Source organism: Lontra canadensis, unplaced genomic scaffold (genome assembly GCF_010015895.1).
Source record: "Lontra canadensis isolate GAN:19392208 unplaced genomic scaffold, GSC_riverotter_1.0 scaffold77, whole genome shotgun sequence".
Classification (NCBI taxonomy): Eukaryota; Metazoa; Chordata; class Mammalia; order Carnivora; family Mustelidae; genus Lontra; species Lontra canadensis.
Window position 1 is genome coordinate 147,420 of NW_022631071.1, and position 13,317 is coordinate 160,736.

Genomic DNA, 13,317 nt, shown 5'->3' on the forward strand with positions numbered 1-13,317 from the left:
GACCTGTACCCCTGGGGATAAAAATATATTATATGTTTATAAAAAATAAAAAAAAATAAAACAAACAAAAAAAAAAGAAGAGCACTTGATGTAATGAGCTCTGGTTGTTTTATGCAAACGAATCACTAAACTCTACTTCTGAAACTAGTAATACACTATATGTTAATAGATTGATTGTAAATTTAAAAAAAAATACACTAGAAAATTGCTATAGACAGCTTTGGGTTTCAATGATTTTCTTTATTTTTAACTACTTTCCATTTCATTAATTTCCACTCTAATTTTTATTATTTCCTTCTTTTTGCTTGCTTCAGGTTTAATTTGCTCTTCTTTTTGCTGTGCCTTTGGTGGAAGGACAGGTTATTAATTTGAGATCTTTCCTCTTCAGTTGGATCCCACAATTTTGGTATGTTGTGATTTCCCTTTTGATTTCTTCTTTAAGCCATTGGTTATTTAGGAGTGCAGTGTTTTATTTTCACACATTTGTGAATTTCCCTATGTTTTTCCTGCTATAAATTTCTAATTTCACTCCATTCTAGTTGGAGAACATACTTTGCATTATTTTCATCCTTTAAATGTATTGAGGTGTTTTTTTTGTTGTTGTTATGGTGTAGAATATCACCTACCTGGAGAATGTTCCATGTACATTTGAAAAGAACTATACTCTGTTGTTTTTGGGTGGAGTGTCCTATAGATATCTGTTAGGCATAGTTGTTCCACAGTGTGGTTCAAGTCTTCTATTTCCTTGATGATTTTCTATCTAGTTTTCTTCTCTATTATTGAAAATGCAGTATTGAAGCCTCAAAGTATTATTTTTGAATCATCTATTTTCCATTCATTTCTATCAGTTTCATTTCATGTATTTTGGTGATCATTAGGTGCATGCATGTTACTAAATTTTTACATCTTCCTGATGGGTTGGCCCTTTTATCATTATAAAATGTCTCTCTTTACTGCCAGTTACAATTTTTGTATTAGCATCACTTTTGTCCAATATTAGCATGGGCACTCCAGCTTTCTTGTGGTTGCTGTTTGGATGATGTATTTTTCTCTGTCTTTTTATTTTCGATCTATTTGTATCTTTAAATATAAAGTATGTCTCCTGTAGACAATATATAGTTGAATCATGTTTTTTATCTGGTTTGACAATGTGTGCCTTTTGATTTGATTTTTTAATGCATTAATATTTAATGTCATTGTTGATATAGCTGGATTTACTTCTGTCATTTTACTTTTTATTTTCTATGATCGTGTCTTTTCTCCATGCCTCTTTCACTGCTTTATTTTGTATTACCTGGTTATTTTTAAATGTAGTATACTTTAATACTTTTTAAAATACATTTTACTCATGCTTTTAGTGGTTGCTCCTGTTTACCATATATATCTTAACATATCATAATCTGCTTCAGAGTCATACCTGTTTAATTCTAATGATGTATAAAAATGTTATTACTATATAGCTCTATTCCCTTCACTCCCCTTTTATGCCATTATCATTTTATTTTATATATATTAATGTTGCAAAGCCAACAATACATTGTTATATTTATTACTTTACCATCTGTAGTCATTTCCTCAGCCCTTTACAGCTTTACTCCCACCCACCTCTTTTGTGCTGTTATTAGCAAATATACTACACATATAGTACAATTTTATATGTTCTAGTCCCAATAATTTATCTCTTTCCTCTTTTTTGGTACTACTTTTACACATAACGCTGGCATAACCAATGGTGTGCCACATTTCTCTGAGACTCTGTTCATTTTCTTCATGTTTGTTTCTCTCTTGTTCAGTTTGCACAATCTCTACCAATCTATCTTCAAGTTTTCCAATTCTTTTCTTCCAGTTCAAATTTACTATTGAATCCTTCTGGTGAAAAACTTTTACTTCAGTTGTTCTACTTTTCACCTCCAGAATTCCATTTAGTTCTTTTTATAATTTCTATCTTTTTATTGATATTCTCTTTTGGATATGACATTGTCATTACACCTTCATATATATCTTTAATCATGCTTTCCTTTACTTCTGTGGAAATCTATATATATATATGTATTTTCTAGATAGATAGATATTTAGATATATCTACATCTATATATCCTTGAAATATTTTTCTGTTAGATCTGATATCTGGTCACTCTCCCAGTTTTTGTTGCCTGTGTTCCTTCTCAGTGCATTAGTTACACATTTTTGTTTGTTTGCAAGTCACATAATTTTTGCTGAAAACTGGACATTTTGTATAATATATTGTAGCAACTCTGGATACCCCCCACCATAATTTGTTATTGTTATCTACTTGTTTATTTGTTTAGTGTCTGGCTCCATTATTTTAGTAAAATCTACAGCCAACACACATAGTGTTAAGTTTCTGATGTTTAAATTTGGGTATGAACGCAGACATACTGGAATCACAGTGGTATTTGTAGAGTTTTCCTTCACTGTTTCCCCAACACATCTAGCTGTTAAATTCCATTAATTCTTAGCTGATTGCTCTCTTGTTTTCAATAGTGCCCTGGACATAAATTTCTCTGCATATTAATCCAATCAAACTGTGGATTTTTCAGATGGACAATTTGTGAAGTCAGTGTTTGATACTTGTTTGATGCCTTACTCCAGGAGGACTCATCTAAACTGTCTTATTTTTCAGTTCTCTCCTGCAAACCAAGCAACCCATGGTTAAGGGTCTATGTTTGTTAGACCCATGAGTATTCTTCCAATTTATTTTCACCACAACCATCACTTTTCTTGAGAGTGCCCTTAGGCTTAAGATTCTTTATGCTCTACTGTAGGTGAAGTCAGTTCCTTTGGGAATAGGTAAGGAGCTATTTTATGGCTTGTTTATCCCACTGGTAAAATCTCTGAACAAGGGCTCTGGAACATGGATAGCTTCTTTCTGAATATCACAATTCTTGTATGATCTGAGCCCTCCGTGGAAGGGGACAGCAGCCGGAGGTCCTCTCAGCTTGCCTTCCTGGCATAGTACCACTACCTCATAAGGTGAGGCTGAAGCAGGAGAACTAGGTTCTTGTCTCAAAGAGTCGAAGAATGAATCTTGTAGACAAAGGAGAGTGAGTAAAGTGACAGAGTTTTATTTAGCAAGGATACAGAGAAAGCTCTCAGGAGTGAGAGGGGTCCCCACAGGGTCACCCCTGAGGGCTTGTAAGCTGATCTTTTATTGAACACTGACTGGGAAACTTACAGCCTTGAGTTTCTTGTGCAGTCTTGGTTTGAGCATGGACTACTGATAACACCCTTAATGACTTAATTCTTTGAGAATGTGGTCATATTCTATGATACATTGTAGCCATCAAAGAAAAAATACTCTGGACCATCCAAGGTCAGGTGGTCTGTTTCCTTATCCCTTCTTCACTCTGTCTTAACACTTCTGCCTGCCAGGAATAGTCTCAGAGCCTAGCCATGGGCCCCCATCTTTCCCTGCCTATACCTTAACCCTTTCCTTTTTGAAGTTAAGGACAGCTGGGGCCCCACATATTCTAGGCATGCTATGCCCAAGGTAAATTCTCTGTTCCACAGTGGGATTTGGGCAGAAGAAGGAAGACACCCCTCTCAGCTGAACTCATCCAGGATTTACTCTCAGGAACAGGCAGTTGGGATAAGGATGAGGAATGCTGAAATCCTGCCCCCCTTGTGAAGTAGGACCTCTGGCTGGGATCTTGGGGAGAGGGAGCACTGTGTTTTTGGGTGTTGCAGTGTGGAATGAAGTATCCACCTCATCGAGCTTGGAAAGTGTGGAAAGAACTGTCTTGGTTCAAATATTACAGGCTCTCTTATTACTAAATTTTTGTAGATTTTCTCAAACAGATGTTTCTTTGTGTGTGTTTGTCTTAAGGATCATTTCCAAAAGCCTTTAATGGTGGTTGTTGTTGTTTTTAAGATTTTATTTATTTATTTATTTATTTATTTATCAGAAAGAGAGAGATAGTGCACACAAGGAGGCAGAGAGAGAAGCAGGCTCCCCACTGAGCAAGGAACCTGATGCGGGACTCAATCCCAGAATCCTGGGATCATGACCTGAGCCGAAGGCAGCGGCTTAACTGACTGAGCCACCCAGGTGTCTCTGGTTGTTGGTTTTTTAAATATAATTGTCATCACTTTCACTGGGTATCAGGTCAGTAGTGGGGCTCCTCAGGAAGTCATGACAGAAGTCAGTTTTCCATTATTTCTTCATAGTTTCTTCTCCATTCTCTTTCTCCTCCTCTTCTGGAACTCTGCTTACATATACAGTAGATTTTTTTCCCACCATGTCTCATTAGTCTCTCATAGCCTTTTCTGTACTATCTTGTTGCCTCTCTGTTTCTCAGTTTAGAGGTTAGCACTGATTCAGAGTCTTTAGCTAATAGCTCCCAGAAGGCCTTGATATTTCTTTTTCCCTAATGCACAGTCACGCTAAAAAATATCTGCAGGTCCCATTGGGAAAGGTTGAATGGAAGATTTATAGTATACACCCGTGGCTGTAGGGTCCTGCCTTCCCCTCAGTTGGGTAAGAAGTTGAGAAGCCCCACCACAGCAACTCAAATTAGACTCTCCAGCAGATCTAGAATTTTTCTGCCTGAAATACATTGAGCATCATCCTGTAGCATGTCCAATTATTTCAGTTTTTGGAATTCTCTGATTAGCCATCACCACAGATCCCTGTGGCTCAAACATCCTCTAATTATCATTTCATTCCTGTGATTTATTGTGGTAGTTGCTTTCACCTTGTCTTATATGATTAAGTACTGTCACCATGTACCTTTATTCACATTAAGATCAAGTAATCGGTTCCACTGCCGCATTCTCTACCATTGTCTCCAGCATCCAGAGCACAGACACACAGAAACATTCAAAGATGCTTGGTGACCCTCTCACTACTGCATTTTTTATATTTTAGAGCATGCCTACACAAATGTCCCTATATGATATATCAGGGTTCCACTCCTTCCCTACTTGCATCCTTACCTTATTGTAAAAGCCATAGCAGGTAGAACACTTAATAGGCAATGGGACTCTGTGACACTATGAGTACCCTGACTTCGTCCTCAGCTTTATATATCATGCAAGCTTTCTAGTGTTCAACATGTATTTTCTGTTGTATTTTCACAGCTTTCAATTTCCTCTTTTCCCTATGCACACTTTTTAGGACCATCAGATACCTCCACAACTTTTTGGATACTTATTTTCAACACAGTATTTAAATGTCACATCCGATTTCCCAAAACTTTGGATTCCTATACTTCATTCCATGCCACCAGGGGCGTTAATTTGACTGTAATACTGATACATGCCATGTACCAGTGAATCTCTCCTAACACTTGTTTTCCACTCTCCTTACCCCCATTGTAAGGAGGTTATTTTTCCCTCTTCAAATGATCAACCCAATTCCTGTAGTAACTTTTGGTACTTACTATTATATCTGACAAGTGCATGGCAGAAAACAGGGGGCACATTCACATTAGAAAATGTGAGAGCTTTTTTTTTTAATTTTCAAAGATTTTATTTATTTGACAGAGATCACAAGTAGGTAGAGAGGCAGGTGGTGGGGCGGGGGAAAGCTCCCCACCGAGCAGAGAGCCCGGCTCGATCCCAAGACTCTGGGATCATGACCTGAGCTGAAGACAGAGGCTTTAACCCACTGAGCCACCGAGGTGCCCCAGGTTTTTTCTTTTTTTAAAGGACAATATACAATGGTGTGGGAAGACTATTTGAGAGCTGAAAGGAACAACGTAGTATTCCATGGCTAGTAAATGTAGGATTACCAGGCCTACACCTGAGAGACAAAGGGAGAGTAGATTTACTAAAAGCTGGAGACACATAACTTATGTTAAGAGGGCCATCTTACAGAAACCTTTGGAGAAGAGCTCAGCATCTGGTGACAGTGCAGAAAACAAACTGGGTGGAAAATTTCCTGACCACATTATTCACTGCTGGTTCCCAAAGGACAAGGGAGTCCTTTGATATAGTTCATACATGTCAGACTTCCCAGGATACAGAAAGAGAGGAGAGTGAATCCAGATGAGATGGAGACAAATCCAGCAACCGGGTGAGAGTCATATTAGTAGTAGTCACTGGGAATTATGCCTGCAGTGAAAAAGGGTACACCATCGGCTTTATTTACATTTTAAGGAGGAAACTAAAAGGCATATTGTTATTAGAGGGTTAATCCAAATAAGACTGGGATTTGTCTGACCTATTCTACTGAAATAAGAAATGACCCTGTGTAATACTGTCCTATGGTAAAGGCATTAAAGATACTAAGAGTATTGTTTTGTAACCACAAGTCTGAAGAGTTATGGATGTTTTGTACCAGCTTGTTGTTTATTGGTAAGAAAAAGGTTGATTATTTGCACCTGGTCTTGGTGAACCTTCCCATCAAGAGCTCTGCTGTTGAAGCTGGCTACATAGCAAGGATATGCCTACATAACCAGCAGTGTAGGAGAATCCTGGGCAGAGACTCCATTTGTGCTCTCTGGTTCTGAGGTATTCTGTGTACACATCAGTGGTTCCTGGCCCAAAAGAAGAAGTACATATTGCCAGGATTACTATAGAGAGGGCGGACAATTGGAGCTGGCCACTCCAGACCCCTCGTTATGAAATGGCTTTTAGTTGTGACACATATTCTTAATGCTGTTGCTATACTGCATCTTTTTTTCAACACTAAACTATGGATTTGCAAGCATTGACATTTGAAGTCCCATGAGCCTTCTTTAGCAATGGAACTGTTTAACTGCTATAGATATCATAGCATCTAAAGAAGGAACTACACAATACTATGAGATGCCTTCCATTTGCCTTTTGTTTATAAATATGATTTGCTCTGAAGACTCTTTCAGGTTCTCTTCAGTAGATATATTAATCCTTGACTTTATGTATTTTCTTTTAATTTTTATTTTTTATAAACATATAATATATTTTTATCCCCAGGGGTACAGGGCCTTTATGTATTCTTATTCCCTAACTTTGTTTTATAGTTTAGAAAGACCTTCATCTCCCATCCCTCTCAGAAATAGATGTTGCAATTATTTTCTTCTGCTTACCTATTGGTGGTTCACACTTAATATGACTGAGTTCATAATGAATATATAAGTCAGTGGACATTGGCCTTCAGGATGAATCAGAATCACATAGGAAGCAGTAGATCTGAGGTAGGGGTCAGGAATTCACATTTTCAACAGAATCCCCCAGTGATTCTGACATGTGGCAGACTAGCACACTTTAAAAACATGCAAGCATTAATAAAATGAGATAGGGTTAAATTTGTAGTAATATACTTCTACATGGTGTTCCATTTGGAACTGCAAGTAAACCCTGCTAGAGAAGTATACAGTTATTTATCTAGACAAGAAATTATCTGGGGTGGGAACAACTATTTTTATTTATAAATTTATTAAGAACCTGTGACTTGTCAGACACTGTGCTAGGCATTAGAGGTACTAGGATAGAAAGGAAAGATTGTGCTTTGAGAAGCAGAGTCCACGGCGGTGTTTCTCAGTTTTTTAAATAAGTGTCAGTCCACAATCATAAATACATTTTTCATCAGAACTCAGGATGTACGAACATACATATACATAACTGAAACACAAATTTCACAAAACAATTCTCACCTTACCTGTGATGTGATATAACCTGATTATTTACTATTTGGCTCTAATCAGTTTTGTTTTACCCTACTGTCTTAATAAATTGCAGGTCTTGACTCACTAAAATTGTTTTAGGGTCTATTAATGCAGGGAATGTGGAACCAAAGTTTAATACAGTTAAACTACAGTTTACACGGTTAACACAGTTTAACAAAGATAATATGACGTATATCTTATGTAGTACATGTATTTATTATTCTGGACACATATCTCATGTGAAGGTGGAAGTGGGGAGGTTAGGTAAGGTCTCCTTTAAAAAAGTGCCTTTCAAACTTTAATACATACAGAAATCAGCTACAGATCTTGTTAAATGAAGATTCTGATTCAGTACGTCTTGGATGAGGACTTGAGATTCTGCATGTCTAACTCTCTCTCAGGTGATGTCGATACAGCTCATCCATTGGCCACTATTTGAGTAGCCATGCTCTAAAAACCTTAAGTGTGGGAAGCTGTGTTAATCTTGTAAGCCTGCACCTGGCAAGAGTTTCCAAAGAGACAATTTCCTCTAAGGAAAGAGGAATCAAGTAGACAAGGCACTGACAGATGGGAAAACCAGTGTGTGCCACTAAGATTTTATTCCAGCCTCCCACATCTGAATTCGGTAGAGAGATAGTTGTATGCAAAAATATACTTACAAAGCAACAAACACAGAAAAGATTGTTTTGCTTAAAAAAAATATGAAATCCGTTAAGGGCCAAAGTATCATTGAGGTGTTAACCCACTTGGGTAAACATAACTCTAGAGAGGAAAAGGGCTTTATCCTCACCTCTATAGGTGACATTGTGTGAGACAGGTTTGGGGATGGTGGGGACTCCAAGGAAATTGACTGGGCTTTGTCACCTTGCAGACATCAGCCCATCAGCAGCAGTGGGAACCTTAAGAGTGTGCAGAACTCATGAGAAGAGGCACAGTATCCAGCAGACATGGAAGTACCCAGGGGAGGCTGGCACCCACCTTTTGGCCTTATTTCTGAGCATAGGCAAGCTGTACCTTATCCCTCTTTCAAGTGTCTGATGGCGGGGGGGGGGGGGGGTCTTGGTCCCTGCCAGTGTAGGAGAAAAGGTAGAAACTAGACCAGCACAGCTCACATACTCAGCACCTCATCTATTCCACTCGGCAATCCTATGAGGCAAGTATTATTCCCATTTCACAAATGACAAAACTGTCTTTTACAGCAATGGGTCTGTAGTAACTGCCAGGTTGAGTCCCCTAAATATGAGTCCTAGAGATAATGTGAGCTTTACACATCGTTTTAAGTTCTGATAAGAAATTTAAGTGTCTCCGTTGCCTTCATAAACTCACTGAAAAGATCTTTGTATTTCTTTTGTGTATTATTCTTCTTTTTATATTTTAGTATTTCTTTATGAGAAAAGTAGTCTATGTTCTTTAGGGAAAAAATATGAGTAGAAACAAAACAAAGAAAATAAGTCACCAACAGTCTTATAATTCAGAGAACCACTGTTAACCTTTTGGTGAACAAAAGTTTCTATTTTTCCTGTGCATAGATGTACTATATAAACTTATGTTTTCTACAAAGGTGGACTGATTCTGTAGATGATATTATAAGCTACTTTATTTTTCAAGAATTAAAACGACTTTGCAAAGCACATGGGTGGAAACCCCTACTGATAGAGTGTTCTAGTTGGCTCAAAAGGCTGCTGATAATGAGAGTGACAGCTAAAGCAAATTATTAGCATAAGGTTAAGGCACAGGACCTGGCAAATGCTTGCCAGGGGCACTACACAAAAGGAATGTCTTCAAAGTCCCTCTGTGGGGCTCTGCATCCACCCCTGAGTTCCCTTGGCCCCAGGGTGGAAAGGGTCCTGTAAACTTTTTTGTGTCCTCATAACCACCCCCCCCCAATTTCTGTCTGGTTTCCTTCACCTAATCCTCCACCCTGCCCATCTCATCAAATTCTCTTATCATCTCCTCATTGTTCAAATGCATATTGTATATGGCCTCCTCATATTCCTTGAGACACTGAGCCAGCCGCTGGTTTTTCTTTCGGCCTGCCTGGGTACATCATTCCCAGCTGGTGCTTTCCCACAGCCTTTGGTTCCCTGGCTGACTTTTCGTCTTCTTTTGGCTTTTTTGGTTCTCTGGCTTTCCCTCTTTTCATTGGCTCTGATTTTTTTTCTCACTCTCTGGATTTATTTCTTTTGGTTCTCCCTCGATCCCTGCTTCTCCTTCTTTTGGCTGTCCCTTGCTCTCTGGCTTCCCCTCACTCATGGGTTTTCCTTCTTCTTTTGGATTTTCCAGGTTTTCTGGCTTTCCCTCTTTGGGCTTTTCCACACTCCCTGGCCTTTCCTTGTCCTTCAGTATTTCCTCATTTTCTGTCTTTCCCTTGTTTTCTAACTTTTCCTTGTCTTCCAGAGTACAAGCTAATTCTGGCCTTCCCACATCCTGTGGCTGTTCTTTGTATTCCATCTTCCCTTGTTTCTCAGGCATTCCTTCATTTCCATTGCAGAGTTTTTCCATGTTGAGATTCCCCTCCTTTTCCTGTCCTGGGAGACAGAGGAAGAGCAGACAAGGGAAACTCAGGGCTTGGGGATGGAATGCATGTCTGGGAAGTATTTACATACCTCCCCTTGTCTGAGTTCCCTTAAGTTGGCCTGGTCCTTCAAGTGTGTCTTCAGCCAAACTCCTCCCACCATTCCTCTCACACAGGTGAGCCAACCATTTCTCTGTCAGGTCCTGCCATTTTCTCTTTGTTTGCTCAGCGTGGTAAAGTGTAAAGCTGCTGGGAGATGGGTAGTGGGGCTCCAGATTCTGCCCATGCTGTACAGTCCACACTCCCCACCACTCTAAGTCCCTGTCCAGACACCCCCTTCCTTCACTGACCTGCAGAAATTCAGAACAGGTATTTCTTTCTTTTCTAGCCTTGTAGAGGGCTGACAACAAACACACAGAACTGCAGACAGACAGGAGAGGTGGGCTGGGCATTCAGTGGATACACAAAGACTCTGGTCCCTTTTCTGAATCCCAGCCCTCCAAAGTGTCGTCTGTATACTATTTACCCCACTATTCCTCCTAACCATTTCCTCGGCAGGCCCTACCACCTTCTATACCATCCTTCAGCGTGGCTGGGTGTGTGCAATATATGTGGTGGCAATGGGGACATCAAATTCTGGCCAAGCTATACCCTCTACACTCCCCACCACTGTCCATTGCCCCTCCCCCCCTTCACTGTCCTGTGGGGATTCTGGACAAGTTCTTCCTTCTAGACTGGGGACAGACACCAGACGTGCAGACAATGACAAGGACAGGGCCTGTGCACTCAACCTACTAAGGTTTCTTTGCTGAATCTGGACCCTCCTCATACAACATTTTCCTTCCCTACCTCCTTGGAATCCCAGCCTACATTACTTTTCAGGCCTCAGATTCCAGACTTTCCAAATGGTTTGGGTCTCTGTGTCCTCCTCCGCTGCAGGCATGCCGCCCACCCTCTCCCCTTTTCCGCGGAGGTCAGTATTTCCTGTTAGGTACAGAGTGTGAGAGCGGGTTATTTCTAGAATATGTCTACATTTCACTGTCGCACTGCGGGGGGCACCTCCCCGCATTTCAGGTCCAAAAATGGATGGAGGGCGCGGAGGAGGGGCGTCGAGGAGGCGGCGGTGGGGTGCTCCCTCCCCACCTGCCCACGTCCACGCTGCATCCCCCTCCTCACCGACCTCCTGGACCCCCATCCCACTCCGCGCTGCTCCCGGATCCTACTCCCATCCACCTCCACCTCTGACCGGGGCCGCCGGTAGCGCCCACCTTCACACTGACCTGCGGGGCCCGGGGCAGGCCTGCGCCTCCTCGGGCTCGCTGAAGCCCGCTCACCCCTCGCCCGCCGCCCGGGCAGCTCAGGGAGCTGGTTCCGCGCGGGCGACGGGAGCGGAGGGCGCAGGGACGCGACCGCAGGGCGGGCGAACGGGCGGGCGCGGGGGCTGCTGCCCACGTCGGCGCCCAGCCAGTCACGTGAGCGCCGCGTCACCGAGCTCGGTCCCCCACCCCGCCCCCATCCCCCCATCCCCAAGGCACCAAGCAACCACACACGGTGGGGGGCGGGGTGGCAAAGGGGGAATCAAGGAGAGAGCAGGAGCCTGGAGGCTTCCAGACCGCAGGTGCTTTACCTGGCGCATCTCAGGCCCTCGCACTGCATCCCTCAGCGATATACGTCATTGCCAGGTGTGACCGCTGATCACAGGGACTGTACCCGACTTTGCCAGGAGCGCTCAACACCTGAGTCCCACAGGCTGCTTTCAAGACCGGCTCTGCCTGACTCCAGAGCCCAGACAGTAGTACCGCCAGGAAGCGGCACTGCCACCTTGAGCAGCTGTGTTCCTGGACCTCTTCTCTGTACCCATGTTCTCTCTCCCTGAATGATTTCTGCTCATTTCCCCCAAGCACAGATGATTCTCAAAGCTCCATCTCCAGGCTGTTCCCTCCCCTTAGCCCCAGACCCTCTTTGCCAACTGTCTATTGGATACCACTGCTTGAATGTCCCTGAGGGACCTCAAAATCCTTACACCCCAACCTTTTTTCTGCTACTTCCTTCTCACCTTCTCTGTTCACTTCTCTTCACACTTGAAACTTGCACTCCAATATTGGACCGGTTCTCATGTAGAATGTCAGACAGTGAAAAAGAAAAAAGGGAAGCATTAAGACATTTTTTTAAATGCACCACAGAAGCATAGATTCATCATAACCCTTGGTTCACGACACTCTTATTAGTAACCCATGTTTGTCTCTTTTCCTCTTTCACATTCGTGAAACCATCACCCAACCAGAGAACTAAAAAATTGCCAATATTGTAGCTTCTACTGTGTATTCTCGCTCTCACACACAGAGTATATGTGTGCATGAGTGTTTTTATGTGTAAATATGGGAAACTTCCATTTCTTTTTTTTTTTATTTTCAGCATAACAGTATTCCTTGTTTTTGCACCACACCCAGTGCTCCATGCAATCCGTGACCTCTCTAATACCCACCACCTGGTTCCCCCAACCTCCCACCACCCGCCGCTTCAAACCCCTCAGATTGTTTTTCAGAGTCCATAGTCTCTCATGGTTCACCTCCCCTTCCATTTCTGTTTTGATTTGCAAAATGCCACATCTTGTTTAAGCAGTTATGAATTATGTGTGTGACACAATCAATTCTAACTATGTGTCTGCTACTTATTTCTTAATTTAGCAAAACATTGATCTTTCTATAATGTTTTGCTCTACCAAAGTGTATATTCACATTATCACCATATAACAAAAATCTTATCCTCAGTGTTGAATTTCTGACTGAATTCACAATGTCATCCATAACAAGGCTGGATGTTTCCCTTTCATGAATATGAACCTCAAAAGCATTTGATCATTATTGTTATTATTCCATAAATTTGATTAAAGTAATATCAAAACACTGTTGGTATTAATAGGTTTTCTGTTTTAATCATTTATGATACTGGTTTTAAATTTTCATCGATAAAAATAAATGAATAAACTATCATCAATAATTGTATCCTGAGTTCTTTTGTTAATAAAGCCAACATATTATCAGCTATCATTCCTCTTTAAACATGCACACAAAACTTAGAATTCAAGATTTGTGCAATTAAATTAGAAGAAAAATAATTTGATATAAATTAGAAGTTGTGTTCATACAATGAGAAGTCAACACAACTACATCTGTATGTACTAATTAACCT

The 13,317-nt window shown here is 41.1% G+C and overlaps 1 protein-coding gene across 1 annotated transcript; it reads right to left on the reverse strand.

Moving 5' to 3' along the window:
* Positions 1 to 9,631: 9,631 nt before the first annotated feature.
* On the reverse strand, positions 9,632 to 10,182 carry TCEAL2 (transcription elongation factor A like 2). Its single transcript, XM_032881821.1, has one exon. The coding sequence runs from the start codon at positions 10,110 to 10,112 to the stop codon at positions 9,750 to 9,752; it is 363 nt and encodes a 120-aa protein (XP_032737712.1). The 5' UTR covers positions 10,113 to 10,182; the 3' UTR covers positions 9,632 to 9,749.
* Between the last annotated feature and the right edge of the window lie 3,135 nt (positions 10,183 to 13,317).

Bases quoted from the DNA above. Each gene is read 5' to 3' on its own strand.
- TCEAL2 (XM_032881821.1), bottom strand. From the start codon at position 10,112: ATGGAAAAACTCTGCAATGGAAATGAAGGAATGCCTGAGAAACAAGGG.